The 17,574-nt window shown below is 43.1% G+C and overlaps 1 protein-coding gene across 1 annotated transcript; it reads left to right on the top strand.

Annotated features, from left to right (window-relative positions):
- Nucleotides 1–516: 516 nt before the first annotated feature.
- On the top strand, nt 517–5,265 carry nudc (nudC nuclear distribution protein). Its single transcript, XM_023803739.2, has 9 exons — nt 517–720; nt 1,186–1,263; nt 1,471–1,692; nt 2,176–2,253; nt 3,542–3,655; nt 4,010–4,204; nt 4,421–4,504; nt 4,630–4,748; nt 4,993–5,265. The coding sequence occupies exons 1-9, from the start codon at nt 646–648 to the stop codon at nt 5,042–5,044; spliced, it is 1,017 nt and encodes a 338-aa protein (XP_023659507.1). The 5' UTR covers nt 517–645; the 3' UTR covers nt 5,045–5,265.
- Nucleotides 5,266–17,574: the final 12,309 nt, after the last annotated feature.

Raw genomic sequence — 17,574 nt, 5'->3', positions numbered from 1 at the left:
AAGAAGAAACGTCAATTATTATGAATATTTTTTAATAAACATATGTAATACAAGTTAACGCAATAGTATAATAATTAAAGAATAATGCGCACAATTGTCAAATGCACACACAGGAACCATGGTTCGAGTATCTGGCTCCGTGTGTGTGGACTGTGGAAACACCTACAGTCCAAAAACATGCAGAGGTTAACTGGAGTTACCACATTACCCGTAGGTGTGGGGGGGGGGTCTGCCTGTCCTGCGAAGGGTTGGCGCCCCATCCTGGGTTGTTCCCTGCGTTGCACCCCACTGCCATTCTGTATAGGACAATCGGTTACAGAAAGTAAATGGCCATGTTCTATACCGAGTTCTCTAGAATATTCTCTTCCTTTCGGTGCTTATGTTTCCTACCGAGATTTTTAACCAGACGAACGAACTCCGGTCAGCCCTCCGCGACGATCTTGAAAGTCTATTGGTTGTTTGTCTTGTCATTTAAATAATGCGCCTTTTCATTGGTTCCTAATTAGGAGGAAAGCGTTGCTGGTTTCCAGGAAGCAGTTGTCGCATCACTGCGGGAGCGTGACTCCTCACGTAATTTCTCATCTTGCATGCAGTTATTTATCAAGTTTATTGTGTATTTGTAAGCGTAATTAAAAACCATTAATTATGGGTGACGACGAAGAAAAGTACGACGGAATGCTGTTAGTTATGGCACAGCAGCACGAAGGCGGAGTCCAAGAGGTGAATTATAATCAATGGTTTATGGGGGATGGTGAAGCTGGTTTTGGGTTGAGGCTTGGCGTGTGCGATATGGCTTTCCAGAAACAATAACGCACTGTAGCAACAAATGAATACCCTGTCGCCAAGATGTCTCTTTTCAACGATAATAAAACAAATGGTGGTTGCCTCTTCACAAATGGTCAATTTGCAGTTTCTGGATCGGTGCCGGTGTTGTTGAGTTAATCCGTTATCTGAGCTTGATGTTTTCATCATGTAACATATCGTGTAAAACTTTCTATGTTGAAAGTACTCCATCTTCACATAATATGTCTATATTTTTAATAACATTTTTTAATACACTTTGGCTGGGAATTTCCAGGGACATGGTTGTATTGCGTTAACCTCCAGCCCTCTGAGTTGCCAATAATCGTGAAGGCTCAGTGACGGGGAAAGCCTGCTTTACAGTCTGCTTTGCTCTTCTGGCAGCTGGTGAACACCTTCTTCAGCTTCCTTCGCCGCAAGACGGACTTTTTTACAGGTGGAGAAGCCGGGGCACCTGAGGAGGTTGGTAATGGAAACACACGGCAGCATTTGTCTGTGATGACAGAAAGCTGATAGCATGTTTGTTTATTATAGGCATCTATTGGTGGCTGTAAGGCTTTTTATTATTATATTATTTAATTAAAAATCTTGACTGTTTAGAAGAAATAGGCCTACTTACATTCTTAGAAGCGGTGAACATGATGTGTGTTTATGTGTGTATATTTGTAGCTAGTGAAGGAGGCCTTTGCCCACCACAGCCAGCTGGCAATGAAAGCCCACAGGGAGAAGATCAACAGGCAGGAAAAAGAGAGGCGTGAAAAAGCAGAACGGGCTGCCAGACTGGCAGAGGAAGAGGAGAAGAAGAGGAAGAAGGCTGACAGCTCTGAGGAGCCCAAGATCATGGAGTTGACAGAGGAGGAAGCAGAGAGGCTTCAGTTGGAGATTGACCAGGTCGGCTTTGTGATTTGAATGCCCTGATTTTATCGTTCAACACATCCCCAGGTCAACAAGGGAGGGGCTTATGTTTTACTTCTTTAATCAATCTGTCTTCACCGCATAGCATCACTGCATTGGACCATTTTTTTTTCTTATTTTCAAACTCAAGGCTTCCACCCGTTGACCCAGGGGCCGTGTGGGCTAAGCCTCGGTGCCAGCAATGGGAAGGTTGCCGGTTTGAGCCTGGTCTTGGGAGAATAAGCACATGTCCTTGGGCCCTTGCTCAAGGTCCTTAAGGTCCTGCTTAACAGAAAACACTGGTTTTACTTAATGTGGTGATGTCATATGATGAAGACTGTGATTGGTCAAAGAAGTGAAACGCAGGCCCCTCCTTTGTTGATCCTGTAACTCGTTGAATGTGCGTTGTGACTTATCCTCGGACAATTTGCTGTGTGGGTCTGGATAAGGAAAGATTGATTCAGTTTCTTGGTTTAACAGAAGAAAAAAGAGGAAGAAAAGGAGGTAAAAACACCCAAGAACCAAACTGAGAGTCCAGTGGAGGAGGAAAACAAAGGGGTAAGCGGCCTTGTTACATACAGCTGTTAGTGACCCACAGTCTCTGGCCTCTCACTCAGGTAGCAAGTGCCCTGATGCACGGGAAGCAAACACACTTTCAGCTGAGTGACGGCTTTTACTGGCTGCTTGGGCAGCAGTATAATTAAGATTTTAACTAAAAACTTATATGTATAATTTTTAGGTTGAACGTGGTCACAGGAATTTTTTCCCATTTCAATTTTATTTGTGTAGCGCATCTTCACAGCATTACATTGTCTCAAAGCTCTTTACATTATCCCTGCCCAAAGCCCCCAGAGAGCAAGCCAGAAGTGATATTGACAAGGAAAAACTCCCTAGTAGGAAGAAACCTTGGGAGTAATCAGACTCAAAGGGGGAGTCCATCCTCCAGGGGCCAGCAGAGGAAGTCAAATTAGCAAAGTCTTGATTTTCACGCTCCAGTTTTGTTCACTGGCATCAGAGCAAGCAGGACATCACAGGCAGTAGGGGTGTCACAGGCAGGGAAGGCAGAGTATCTTGCTTTTTTTGTTCTCCAGGCAACACAGCCCAGGATGGCATTAACTAAAATAGCGGAGACTAGAGGCAGTGTAAACAGGTGAGTGCAGTATTTAAGCTCTGGCAGATATGGCTATGGCAGCATAAGTAGGAGGGAGAGGCAGGTGGGATCGCAGGCATGGGGAGTCCCTGAAATGACAGCACTCCAATCCCACAAGGGGGTGTGAAGCTAGAGTGACAGCACTGACATCCAAAACAGTTCATCCAAAGCCAATGGCACCGATCCCCACCCAGCTCTATACCTCACACTATAGGTCTAACTGGGAGTGAGCAGTTAGCTAGAGCTAGAACTAGAGTCCCTATGAGCTAAACTAAACAGGTGTGTTTTAATCTAAACTTGAATATTGACAGTGAGCCTGAATCTCGCACATCCACTGGAAGACTATTCCATAGCTGAGGAGCTCTATAGGAGAAAGCTCTGCAGCCTGCCGTAACTCTTTCTACCCTAGGTACTAATAGACATCCTGCTCACTGAGATCGAAGCAAGCAAGGAGGGTTGTTAGAGACCATGTAGATCTCTAAGGTATTCTGGTGGAAGGCCATTCAGTGTATGTAAGTTAATAGCAGTAATTGATCCGAGACTTAACTGGAAGCCAATGAAGGGAGCATAGAACATGGCTAATATGGACATTTCTTTTAGTTTTTGTAAGATCTCTGGCATTTTGATTAACACCCATGATAGCAGGTTGCTCTGTTCACTACCTCTAACCGTAAAACTTGTCTCCTGCACTTCCAGTCAGATTCTGAGGGTGAGGAGGATGAGAAAGATAAAGGGAAGCTGAAGCCCAACGCAGGCAATGGAGCAGATTTGCCCAGCTACAGGTGGACACAGACCCTGTCTGAGGTGGATGTGAGTATGCTCCTCTGTTACTCTGCTCTTTGTACGAGGGACATGGCTGCTTCACCCTCTGAATTTCACTGGCCTGCATTTGCTGCTGGGAAGGTGTCGAGCCCTTCTCCTGCAGAGCACACTAGCATAGCACACGGCTGTCCTGATCCATGCTTTTTGGTCTTGGGGTACAGAGTGGAACGATTTATTTTCATCACTTTAATGGGATTTTGAAAAGCCAAGGAGCTCTCATTGGCAGTGATGTGTAATGTTGAACCTTACAGTTGAACTTGTCTAAAGCCAATAACAAGGACAGCGTAACGTAGCTTGTGACTGTACACAATTGCCATGGCACCAAAAACCTGGTTCCCGTAGGTGCTGGTGCCCTTTGATGTGCCGTTCCGGCTGAAGGGAAAGGATTTGGTGGTGGATGTGCAGCGGAAGAGCCTCCGGGTGGGCTTGAGGGGGCGGGAGCTCATCATCGATGGGCTGCTCTTCAATGAAATCAAGGTAGAAGAGAGCTCCTGGCTCATCGAGGATAACAAGGTGGTCACCATCCATTTGGAGAAGGTGAGGAGGGGGAGAGGAGATGTCTGTGGCATGCAGCTTGGCTAAACGCTCATCCGTTTTGTGGCGACATGTGGACGCGCAGGCCAAACTTGTATGTGACACAAACATTCAGTTAATTATTTAGTATCTTTTCAGCTGGCTGCTAACTCGTTCAACATTCAGTCATGAAGTATGTTTAACAAGTTCCTATTATCCGGCCCCTTCTTTCGATTTTAGATCAACAAAATGGAATGGTGGGGCAAGCTCGTGACTACAGACCCTGAGCTCAATACAAAGAAGATATGCCCAGAGAACTCCAAGGTGATCAGCAGACAGGCAGTGAAGGCTGAGCTGCAGCAACCACGCTAGTGGCTGTAGCGCTGACTGAATAAGTGTGCAAGTATAGCCTTCCTTGTTTAAGTTTAATACTGTCACCTTGTGGGCAGCTATCGGACCTGGATGGCGAAACCCGTAGCATGGTGGAGAAGATGATGTATGATCAGCGCCAGAAGTCCATGGGCCTACCCACCTCAGAGGAGCAGAAGAAGCAAGATATCCTCAAAAAGTATGTTTCTCTGTCAGGGTTAAGAGCTTGTTTGTGTGCGTGTGTATGACTTGTTCAAAAGTTGTCGTTTTTGTTAATGTGATGTATATACCATGAAGGTTTGTTTCTCCATGACCTGCCTTGTTGTGATGTTAGTGAAGGTGGCATCCCGGCCTTCACTCGGCCATTTTCATGTTTCATTGGCTGACCTGCTTTGCGCTGATAAAGCCCATTTGCTCACGTCGCCGTCCTCCTGTGTCCGCAGGTTCATGGCGCAGCACCCAGAGATGGACTTCTCCAAGGCCAAGTTCAGCTGAGAGCTCAGCCTTGTACAGAGCCTCCTATGTAGAGCAGAAGCCCAGTTTGCAGCTTTCTAGCCCTTTTTCCTTACACTGTCATGAGGCATGGAGGGCAGATTCACGTTTGTCTTGTTTCTGTAGGCTGACCTTCCTGGTTGGCTGATGAATCTATCAGTGTGCTGTGGTTGGTAGCTTTTTTTTTTATATTAAATACATAAATAAATTCAAACTTCATACCATCGTAATGTTGGAAAGCTTAGTCCAGTGACCACATTAATACTGTGCTTTGTGGGTCAAACATAATCCAAAAATAAAATGATCCAATCATTGAGTCCTAGGGAGCAGGATTCCTAAAGGCTGACCTTTTGGATTATGAGCTTCCAAGGAAAAGATTCATATGGTGGGATATTTGCAATTGTTTTGCAGAAAATAAGTAGTGCTTCTGACAGCTAGCTAGTAAGGATATGTCTGCTTGTGTTTGAGTAATGTAATATAGCATGATTGCCTGAGTTGTGTTTATGAAGCCAAAAGCACAAGAAATAGTGCGTTAAAAGTACAAAAACTCAGGCAGTAAAACAACCAGAAGATCTTGTTTTGGTGTTGCTTGTACATTAAGATATATGAACACTGAGTGTGTATGCTAATAGGTGATGGGTAATGATCAGCCATACTTTACAAATATGAACTATGAATCCCAAAGTATTTCCATATTTAGGCCTGTACTTGTTGCTCAAGTCAGCAGAATCATTACGTATCATACTGTTGGTTTGCAAATTTTGCCGCAATAGATGTAATGCCTCCCTCTAGTGGCTGATAGAGGCTTCCAATAGGTCTAATTAATCACAAAGTTTAAAAAAAAACAAAAAAAAAACAGATCAAACTGACGCTTAAGCACCTCTACGCTGTGCACTGTCACACTATGGCAGGCCTGGTTTTTAGCGTTCCAGTTCTCAGATCAAATTCTTTGAATATAAGTTTTATATAATCTGGTGTCTGTATGAAACAGCTTCCCAAAAAATCATATGTGTGACCGAGCAGACTTATGACTTGGTTTTTGGTTTGAGTTGCACCCCCCAGATTTTGTGTTATAAGTATCAGGCCAGTCTGCCAGCATGTGGGTCCATTTGGTAAACAAAAAAAGAAAGTGTGCGAACCAACAACAGCCAATTACTGTAGCTATTCCTGCAGAATCCAGTTTGATTATGAATACTGAAATTATTTTGTTTATCCTACTTTTAGCACACAAAAATTTTAGCACACAGGGACGCAAATTTCAAGGTGTGTAAGGTTAAGGTTGTTAGGGTTCAAATTCCTAAAAAGGCACTGCCCGTTGACCCCTGAGGGGTACCTGTCCTGAAGTGCTCTAGCAAAGTAGCCAGCTTGAACAGCATAATAATAATAATCCAGGTGATTCTTTTTAATGGTATCTAGGGGAAGTCTGTCAATTCTCTTCATGGGTTAATTTAGGTTTATGATATTAATGATCTGTGCATAAGTGTGCATATACATTACTTTAAAAAAAACAATTTCTCTGAATTAATGCTATAATTCATGAGAAATAAGGCTGATCATTAAACCTGGGAAATCTGGAATTTGTGTCTTGTTAAATGGGAAAATAGGAACACAATGTTCTGTATCTCTTAAACTTTATAAATACATATACATAGATTATTTATATGTAATATAAATATTATATATTATATGTAACAATTATATATCATTTTCCCCTTAATTTTTTTCTCTCTCTCTTTAAACTATTGCGAGTTAGTGCATTAGCTGCCTAATTGGTAAGATTGCATATTGACGACTATGCGAGTTTTTCAGGCCTGTGTCTCCCAATGAAAGCAGCACAGGCAATTTGCATGTTGGGTAATTGTGTGCTGGGGCAGAGTGCAGGCTGTGGTGGTGGAATACATGGACGGTAAGATTCAAGAATTCATTCCTATATTGTTGCCTGTGGCCATTACAGACATGTACTGCCTCTCAGCCATAAAGCAGCCCAGCGTGAGGTCTGGCTCACTGTGCGTGACAGGACTGAGACCTGGCTGTCGTTAAAACCCAAGGTGATGGAGGATCGGCATGTATTTCACATGCGTATAACAGGGTTTCAGGATGTTAGCAGAGAGAGTGGATTGATCAGTTCTAGCAATTCTGATTCCGGGGTAAGAAGTAATAATTTGTCCTCCACCTGTCCCAGTCACTTTGGCAGAAGCCCAGACCTGGATCACCACATTTGGGCAAAATTTAATTTCAGATAGGATATGGGGAAAAAGTAGGTCTCTTTCTGAGCTCACCCAGGAGAAGTGAGAGGGGATGGCAGACGTGGCAGTCTTTAAGCCCGAACGGCTTCGCCAGCTGGGGATACACTCAGCCCTTTGGCTGCACCGTGTGTTGGGGCTTGGGGCTGAACCTTTAGAAGGTCATCAAACATGCCTCCTTATTAACTGATTTCACTTTGGTTCTGGAGCGAAGCTGCAGCTGATCACACTTGGAAGATTGCCAATTTTATGCTGCGAAATTAAAAAGAGCCCCCTGAATTAGCGTGATAATTGTATGCCGTCATTTTTAATGGGCCTGTCAGTGATTACAGCCAAGTTCCACCAATAACACGCAGGCGGCAGCATGGGCTGGGGCACCCCAGAGTGTGACAAAATGAAAATGTCAATCATATTAATTGTAAATTAGTCTGAGTAGCTCATTGTCAGAGCAAATAAATCCTGATGTGTTCCTTGCAGCCCTGGAGACAGAACAACGTGATGAAGGATGAGTCCATTCACTTAATTCAGGGTGAGGAAGGGAGAGAGAGAGGGAGTATGGAGGGAATGGACAGACAGTCAGACATCAGCATGAGCAAAGCCAGGAACACCTATACAGCAGCCCGTACACTGATACGGCAGCTCGCACACTGATAGGGCAGCTCGTACACTGATATGGCAGCACTGATAGGGCAGCTGGCACACTGATAGGGCAGCTCACACACTAATAGGGCAGCTCGCTCACTGATATGGCAGCTCGCACACTGATAGGGCAGCTCGCACACTGATACGGCAGCTCGTACGCTGATACGGCAGCTCGCTCACTGATATGGCAGCTCGCACACTGATAGGGCAGCTCGCACACTGATACGGCAGCTCGTACGCTGATACGGCAGCTCGCTCACTGATACGGCAGCTCGTACGCTGATAGGGCAGCTCGCACACTGATAGGGCAGCTCGCACACTGATAGGGCAGCTCGCTCACTGATATGGCAGCTCGCACGCTGATAGGGCAGCTCGTACGCTGATACGGCAGCTCGTACGCTGATAGGGCAGCTCGCACACTGATACGGCAGCTCGTACGCTGATACGGCAGCTCGCTCACTGATACGGCAGCTCGTACGCTGATAGGGCAGCTCGCACACTGATACGGCAGCTCGCTCACTGATACGGCAGCTCGTACGCTGATACGGCAGCTCGCACACTGATAGGGCAGCTCGTACACTGATACGGCAGCACTGATACGGCAGCTCGCACACTGATAGGGCAGCTCGTACAGTGATACGGCAGCACTGATAGTACAGCTCGCACACTGATACGGCAGCACTGATATGCATACAGCACCATCTGCTTCTTAAATTTAAGTTTTTGTATCATTCTTATGTTATCATTTTTGCGGCTCTTTGTACAGAGCTTGGAATTGGAAGTGAATGTATTAACGTCGACTAGCCTTATTTATTTTATGTGTACTTCCTCGTGAAGACACTGTGTGGCAATGGAATAACATGAAACATTTCTACCCATTCATTGAACAGGGTGCATATGAAGTATATTCCTGTACCAGGTGTCAAAACCACAGATGGATTGATTACACGCTGTTGCAACAAAAAAAAAGCAAAACAGAAGACATAAGATTCCCAGTGGCAGAAACACCAGCTGCATTCCTGCTAGCAGCAAAAACATACTGATGAAGTTCATCAGTAAAACTTCTGAAAAGACTATGATCTATTTCTATAGCAGAACCTGGCAACTTAGAGACAGCAGTTAATCTAATTGCATGTGTTTGGACCGTGAGAGGAAGTGGTGCAATGTGGTGAGGATGGTGAAACTCTGCACATACAGGAGGCAGGATTCTCATCCCCATCCTTGGAGCTGTGAGATGACTGTGCATTTTCACTGAACCACCCTGGATGTGTTGTATTTATTAAACGTAAATTTACTCTATAACCATGACCCTGAAAAATGTTTAGAAAATGAATGGATTTACTCATATATGTATGCAGACATACATGTACAGCGATGCCTTTTTATGCTGCAATTTTAAGGCAATATTTAATAATAATAAAGTAAGAACTGTGTGCATAGACCTTTGGGGATACGGTCGCCCCCCCTTGCACACCCACATGCATGTGACCAACTTCACAGGTTTACTGTATTGTAATGTAGCTGATAAATCAATCAAATCACAGACATGGACAGCTCGTTTGTCCAGGGGCCTGTTACTGGAAGATATAAGTCAGCTCATAAATTACACACATCTGTTCTTTATGTGTTTCAGTACTTCCCTTGGCAAAGAAAGGGCTTCTTTAGCCACTACCAGCAAAGAAAACATTTCCTATCGATACAGAAGGATCAGGATGCCAGCAATATCATATACACATCAAACAATTACATGGTGATATTAGCTTCTTGGGTGACCTTTCCCAAACTGGAAAAGAGTTTATTACCAAAAATCACATACTCTTCTTCCTCTCTAGCGATTCCAGCTGAACTCAGCGGCCTGAACTTCCACAACGCTCGGGAAATCTTGAAGCAGCAGTAAGCATATGGCTTGTCTAACCTGAAGGGTGCAGATTCAAATCCCAGGAGGAGCTGTGTTGCATTATTCTTGATCCAGTCCTGTTCAGGAACAAATATGTAAATAGAGAACGGCTTCTGCAGCAGCCTGATGCTGAAATTCATACTTTCAGGGTTGTTTCCTGCTTGCCACGTTTTCTTAGTGCCTCTCACCATTGTTTTAATTAAGGTGAGAAAATGTCCTGATAATGGCAGAAGATGGTATTATTGTTATTACTGTTATACACAATACTACACGTGGGTGTGTGCATGTATCACGTTGGTGGCCTGCAATCCATTCTGACTTTGCATTTGGGTCAGGTAGACTTAGTAGAGGCAGATAGGAGGACAGCTACTGGTTGTTGACTAGCAGTTGTATCAGATAAGCACACTTACTGTCCCTCTCACACACACACACATACACACACAGACACATGCACAGAAAACCTGGCAGGTACACAATCACCACAAACAGACATATATCTAAAGCACATTATAAACATATATATAACAAGTGTCACATTTTTTTGGTACAGACTAAATATCTTTCTGTTGTGTTCCCCTGATGTTCTTTCTCAACCCATGACATACATATGAGCAGGAGTTAGAGTGGGATTTAGCAGATGAGAAAACCCTAAGATCTGGTGCTGTGATGCAGCAGGGAAAAACTCACCTTAAAATAACTCCCAGAATGACTCAGGCTACATCCACAATGCCACATTTTCAATTAAAAACGGAGTTTGCTGGTGGGCTGCGGAGGATTGCATTTGAATGAGCCCGTGAAATGGGACAGCCTTGTTTCACCGCTGTGACACATTCAGCCATTGAATGCAGCCTTAGAAGGATGCAGCCCCTGAATTCGGACATAGCCCTATACGCGTTTTAAAAGGAAAACGTAACAGTGTGGACGCAGCATCATACTAGCAGCAGGATCAGTGGTAGAGCTAAAATCACCCTCTGTTGGCTCTGAGGGGGAGTGTAGACAGACCAGGACAGGAGGGCCCTTGTAGGGGACTCCTGACAGTCATTGCTAGCAGTCGCACTCCTCTCTCTGTGCTAGCTTTACCTCTAAGCGGAACCTAATGTCACTCTAGCTAAGCTACCTCAAGTGTCAGCTACCGTACTGCTAGCTGGCAAGATAGACATCGAAGTTCCACATAAAACAGCTTGTGTGTTTGATATGTGTTCAGCTCTGTTGAAATTTTGAATTTACCTACCACTTCAGAAAAAAAATCAACTAATTTTACGTTCACTCCGCCTCTGTAGTTAGATAGTACCGCGATTACAAGTTGATCTGCATGCATGAGCCCACTGAAGGGAAGGGATGGGAACAGAAAAAGAGCGCGTGTTGGGTGTGGGGGTGGGGCTGTGGGGGGGACACTACATTCTCATTTGTTGAGTATCTTAATTGCATGAGCTGGAAGGAATGGCAGGTTGCAGCACAAGTGAAACAAACTCGCTTGACGTTATTATGTATAAAACTGCCAATCTAATTTATTTCTTTCTTTATTTTGGAAAGTTGCTGGAACACAGTTCTGGATCGTTCCGGCCCACTTTAACCGAGTATGCAGTAGGCCTGCTTATACCTAACTGTGTGCGCTTCATTCTATGGTCACTAGGTGGAAGCACTGAGAGGCCTTTGTGGTGCCCAGGACTCAACTGCTACAGTAGTTCCATCTTCATATCCTTTAATTGCTGTTATACAAGAGGTCTTTTCATGACACGTGATTGCTGATGGATGGAAATGGGAGCATGCAATTTTGCATGCAAAGCAATTTATAACAGAAATAGTTTCGTTAATAACATGAAAGAATCATGACAGACACCAAAACCCAATATAGCCACAATCCTCTTTCTGTCACACATATGATGCTGTTACACGTATGATTAGGATAACGAGGCAGGATAACATGCTTTAATGTCCAAAGAAAACAGAGCAGTAGCCTCTGCCTTGTGTGTAAGCCAGGAATACTGTGTTTTGTAAAAGACAGAAAGATGTTGATATTGAATATATATAGATGTTGAATATGTCTTAAAATGATTCAGCACTTTAACTCCTTAATGCTGAGTTTATTTGCTAAGAGATAAGATGCACTGGTAGCTATCACGAAAAATTTCAAATTTTAATGGCATTTTCTGTTTGTTATGTGAGAAATCTCTATTACCATATACGCTTGTAGCAATGCATTTCAATAATTATTATGTTTAGCTACAACCTTAGGCTCTGCATCCTCATAAACACAAGCAAATGGTTGAGTCCATTAAAAACTGTTCTCGCTTTGCAACTCCTTAGGTACTACATGGAGAGCTCCGAGATTTAGTATGCATTCAGCCCACAAGTGCCGGCATAGAGTGTGTTTCTATGACTAACCAACTCCCCTTGTTGGAAAGGAAAGAGCAGCATATTGCCTGGATCTAGAATGGGGTTTGAATGGAAGGTATCAGTGTTGGAAGAGCTTGAACTGCAATGAGTCAATGTGTCATGAGTCTATATGGGAGTGGTTTGTGTGAAAGTGTATTATGCAATGAGCCTATATGGATGGTGTTTATGTAGGTGGAGTTTTAGAGAGGAATATGTATAGAAGGTGTTTTTGTTAGGTTCAAAAGGAGGAGCTGCAATGGATTTCATACAGAAGGTATTTGTGGGAAATGTCTTCAACCTATAACTCAAGGCAGATAGTAGGTCTTGGAGCCTTCCCACCAAGCAAGCAGAGGCATTACAGAACAAACATCAAATAAGTTTTGTGGTTTTGTGATACATTCCAGCAGATCAATCTTATCTTATGGCCAGATCATTTAACTAACAGTAATTAGATTTACTTGTTTGTGAATGCTGTGTTGAACACCTATCCCATTGACGGCTGACACACCAAGACCAACATTAACATGCAGGCAAGAATATACATAGAAAATCTGCCACCCCCCCCCCCCCCATACAAAATATCAGCTTGCTCACCCCCCTGCCCCCACCCCCTAGTGCTGCATTTTACATATAATTTTATGTACTTAAGGGCCCCTGTAAGGTGCTAAGCCTCCTGTATATGCCAGGGTATCCATGCCCCTCCTACATCGCTGCAAGCAGGCATTGAGTAATTGCTTCATTCAGTACAAACATAGGAGAAAGTCTTTGCTGTTGATTGGTGAAAGGATGACAATAAAATGACTTTTCATCCATCCATCCATTTTCTGTAACCACCTGTCCTTTTCAGGGTCATGGGGGAATTCAAGCCTATGGACACAAGGCAGGGAACAAGCCAGGATGGGGCACCAACCCATCACAGGGCACAGTCACAGGCATAGCTATGGACGATCTGGTAACTCCAGTTGACCTCAGCTTGTTTATGGACTGCGGGGGGAAGCCAGAGTACCCAAAGGAGACTCCACGATGACACGGAGAGAACATGCAAACTCCACACTTAGAGCCATGGCAGAGACTCGAACCCTGGTCCCAGAGGGGTGAGGCTAATTGCTGGGGCACCATGCCACCCCCTAACTTCTCATTAAGCCTTACATTTATCCTCGATCTTACCTGGATTTATCATTCTATATCTGTTTCTTGAGTCTAATCACAGGTCCATTCATTTCAGAGTTTAAAAACTTCATAAGAGTTTTAACTGTTTTTTTAAACTTCATTAGCAGTGTTATATTTGGATTACTGACTATAATATGGCAGATACAGTTATTTTTTCCTGTGTGTTTGTTTGTTTCATGTAAATAATAATATTTGCATGTATAATGTCTCTCTAAAGAGTGACTGGAAGCCTGGCTTGAGCTCAGATTTAGTTGCACAGCTGTACACACATTCTGGTAGCATTAAATGGCTTTCCGTGTTGCGCCTGCAATTAAAAAGGATGAAATAAGTATGATATTAAATAAACTGGATCCAGTTGTCAAGAACCATAACATTTTCACCCAGTTTGTGAATTTCAGAATGATGTGAAATTAATGTAGTTTCGCCAAGCTTGAAACAGATGGCTGTTTTATTCAGGCTTAGAGCAGTTTTGTTGCCTGGCAATTGCACCCCAAACCAAATCAGAGAGCATAAACTGTCACTTAAGGATGGTGGAATCTCGTTTTTCATGGAACTCCAGCTGTGGTAGTGTCAGTCATCCCCCATGAATAAAGGGTTTGTGGCTCCGACCCCTAATGCTCAACAGCAGTGGCCTCAAAATTAATTGACAGCTTATGTTATTATGTTCAGGAAACCCCTTTAAGATATGGGCTCTGGTTGGATAGGAAATCATCAGTGAGAATCTTTGGGGCTGGGTGAGGTGTTCAGTCCATTTTCTCTTTTTATATTTAAAACACATTATTGAATGACTACTTCTGCAGTCTAGGATTTCCTTCCACTGTATTTGAGTATAGGACAATAAGTCTAATAGCATTTGAGGCATTCTTCATTCTACTCAAGAATGTTTTGTGTGGTAAATTAACAAATAGAGCCCACTAACCACAGTAACTAGGTTTTTCTCAATGAACAGGCCCTGTGGAGAAATCCAGAAAGAGTGGTTCATTGAAAAAAAAAAAAACATTGGCAATTAAGATAACCATCAACTTACAACCAACCTTCAGTTCCAATTAACTGACATCTTACTTGTTTATGCATATGACTACAGAGTAAAAATCCAGGGCAATGAAAGGCAAAATCAAAACAAATTTGACAAAATATTCCCATACAATCACAGCTAATGAGCTGTTCCATGAGTTTTAGGTTCAAGAGCCAAGCACTTTAAAGACACTCAATGAGGCATGAATCATCAGAGACGAAAGAACAGATTCATTTTTAAGTGTTTGATGAGATATGCTGCTGTTGATGTACATGTGCAGATGTCCTTGTTCTGTCCAGTGAACTATTTCACCATGACAAATGGAAAACCACAGTGAATCAGTGAATAATAATAAAAACACATTTCCTGTCTGTTGAAGGTGTATGGAGGAAGATGGCTTGTGCATAAATATCAATGCGTCAGTTCATACATAGTTGTACCAAAATACCACAGTAAAGACACAGGTGTTAGTGAATTGATTCCACAATGTAAATATTAGTTTTATGTTCATATTCTGATATACTCCCTAAAGGTAGTATTTTAATTTATTTTAAATTTGATGCTGCAATAAAGGACACCAAAGTCACACCAATCTATATAGGCAGTCATATTTTTATCGCCACAATATATATATATATTTCTAGATGGTATTCATTTATGATTAAATTTCAAAATGCAAAATATTTATTTTATATCTTAAAATTGCAGTTATGTGAATTTGTCTTTTAAAAATCCCACTGAAAAACAGTTTTGAGGGCTTTCCTTTCTTTTTAAACCTCCCCTCACCCTCCATCGCTAAAGGCGGGAGTTTACAAGAACAGCGGGCAGGCCGCCCTATCACACGCGGAGCGACACAGGAATGCATTGTATGTGTGAGAGAAAAAGACAGGACAGCCATGCAAAATAGTGCGCAAGTTATTTAAAACAGCTCTTTTGACGAATATTCCGTTTCTGCACACGTATACGGTAAAGTGCGAATCAAAAAATATTTTAATAAAGTTGAGTGCATCGTCTGCAGCTTGAAAAACTGTGTGGTTTTCTTGTTAAAAAAGCATAATCACATACACACACAAGTGAACAGTGGAAGGATTCGTAAGGTTGCCGCTGTGTGGTGCGTCTCTGAAAGCATACACACAGTAAATTGGAGCGAAAGGCACAAGGAAAACATGGACTGGATTTCCATTTCAGCCAACATGAAAACTCTTTAAAAGCCAAGGAAGAGGGGATTTGTCGCATTTTATGTCATTGACACTTGAAGTTAATTTAAAGCTGAATACCGTATTTATTTAGTGCGCTTACTGCTTGCTTATACGGGGTATTTTCACAGTTTTTAGAGCAGTGAATCCAGATATGGGCCACTATCCCCAGGGAGGAGGAGCTCGCGTAGCCTACCCGCGAGACAGACCCCTTTACTACTGGCGGAGCGGAGGCGCAGTGAACGCCTGCCGCTTACTGCTGTTACACGGGCTGTGTTATATAGTGCTCGCCATATGTGGGCGTGTTTCAGTGCTCCTCGTGTTTTTACCTTGAGTGAGGGTTCTCTTGTCCTCCTATTAGCAGACATTGTATTTAATGGTGTAGTAAATCCGGTGGGTTTACTGATGGCATCGATGCCTGCCTTTTCAGACCAAAACATTACTTGTCCTTGTTCTCAGTATTAAATATAAATAGTCTTTTTATTTTTAAATGTATGGTCATCACCATTTCCAGGCTTCGGTTCTGTTATCGGTCCGTAGTTTTGATGTGTTGGGGTTCATCTTGCTGGTTTCTTTTGCTGCCACTCACAAGGCGAGAGTTGGGAGTGTGTGAAGTGGATGCAGGGACCTTTGGAGTTCGGACAGTGCTGGTCCTGATGCAGCAAACTGACCCATGCCGAAAAGTAAATAAAATTCAGCTGAGATCATTGAAAAGAGGATGTGGAACATTTACCCGTTACCCCTTTCAGACAGAAACAAGTATTAATCTGCATACCGTGCTTTATGGTTAGGCTTGTAGGTAGGTGGGATTTTGTAGAAAATTTTACCGAAGGACAGTTTGTAGAGTTCAGCTGTTTTAAGGGAAGTGATATCTAATCTAAAGAGAGGAAGAAACCATTTTACCAAAAATGAATTAGATTATTTTACAGGGACCCATAACTATTGGGCCTAGTACAGTCATTCACCAGAATTACTCATTTCACAAGAACCACAAAATCAAGGAGTCAAAAGTCCCATTTGTCACTCTTCGGGGCTGCACTGGTTCTCCTGTCTGGGTTTTCTCTTTATATAGTCATGTCGAACTTGCAGTAAATCTTCAGGAGCTCCCAATAAACAACCAAATATCTATTTTGCACTTATATGTGGTGGCAGAAGTGAGTTGTTGGTGTTCTTTAACCAGAATGAACCGTGAAATCACTTTGAGCTGTGTCATGATGATATCACATGCTATTGTTTGTGTCACCAGGTACTCATCAGGTGGTGCAGAAGAATGTTTTTATAGTTTTTTTTTTATATATATATATATATATATATATATATATATATATATTTCACTAAATGAAGCAGTGGTATTCAGTTAATATTTTGAAAGTGAAATATTAGCCCAATAATTTATTTCTGACCTTCTAAATATATTTGAGCTAGGTCAGTACAGTCTGAAATGTATTTTTTATTTGCAGTCTACTACATTTATATATACAATTTCTAACTAAGAAGTGTCTTTTTGGTCAAGGTAATTCTACTCAATGGGCTAGCTATGTTTAACTTTGCACCCCGCAGAATGGAGCTAGAGCCGTTGGCAGACAGCACAGGGCAGGGTACAGGCAGGGATACTCCATGGATGGGTACTGATGGCAGCTGCACAGGGCAGGGTACAGGCAGGGATACTCCATGGATGGGTACTGATGGCAGCTGCACAGGGCAGGGTACAGGCAGGGATACTCCATGGATGGGTACTGATGGCAGCTGCACAGGGCAGGGTACAGGCAGGGATACTCCATGGATGGGTACTGATGGCAGCTGCACAGGGGCAGGGTACAGGCAGGGATACTCCATGGATGGGTACTGATGGCAGCTGCACAGGGCAGGGTACAGGCAGGGATACTCCATGGATGGGTACTGATGGCAGCTGCACAGGGGCAGGGTACAGGCAGGGATACTCCATGGATGAGTACTGATGGCAGCTGCACAGGGCAGGGTACAGGCAGGGATAC

This window comes from Paramormyrops kingsleyae, chromosome 23, assembly GCF_048594095.1.
Source record: "Paramormyrops kingsleyae isolate MSU_618 chromosome 23, PKINGS_0.4, whole genome shotgun sequence".
NCBI lineage: Eukaryota > Metazoa > Chordata > Actinopteri > Osteoglossiformes > Mormyridae > Paramormyrops > Paramormyrops kingsleyae.
Note: the sequence above shows the minus strand (reverse complement) of the source record. Positions and strands in the feature narration are given on the sequence as shown.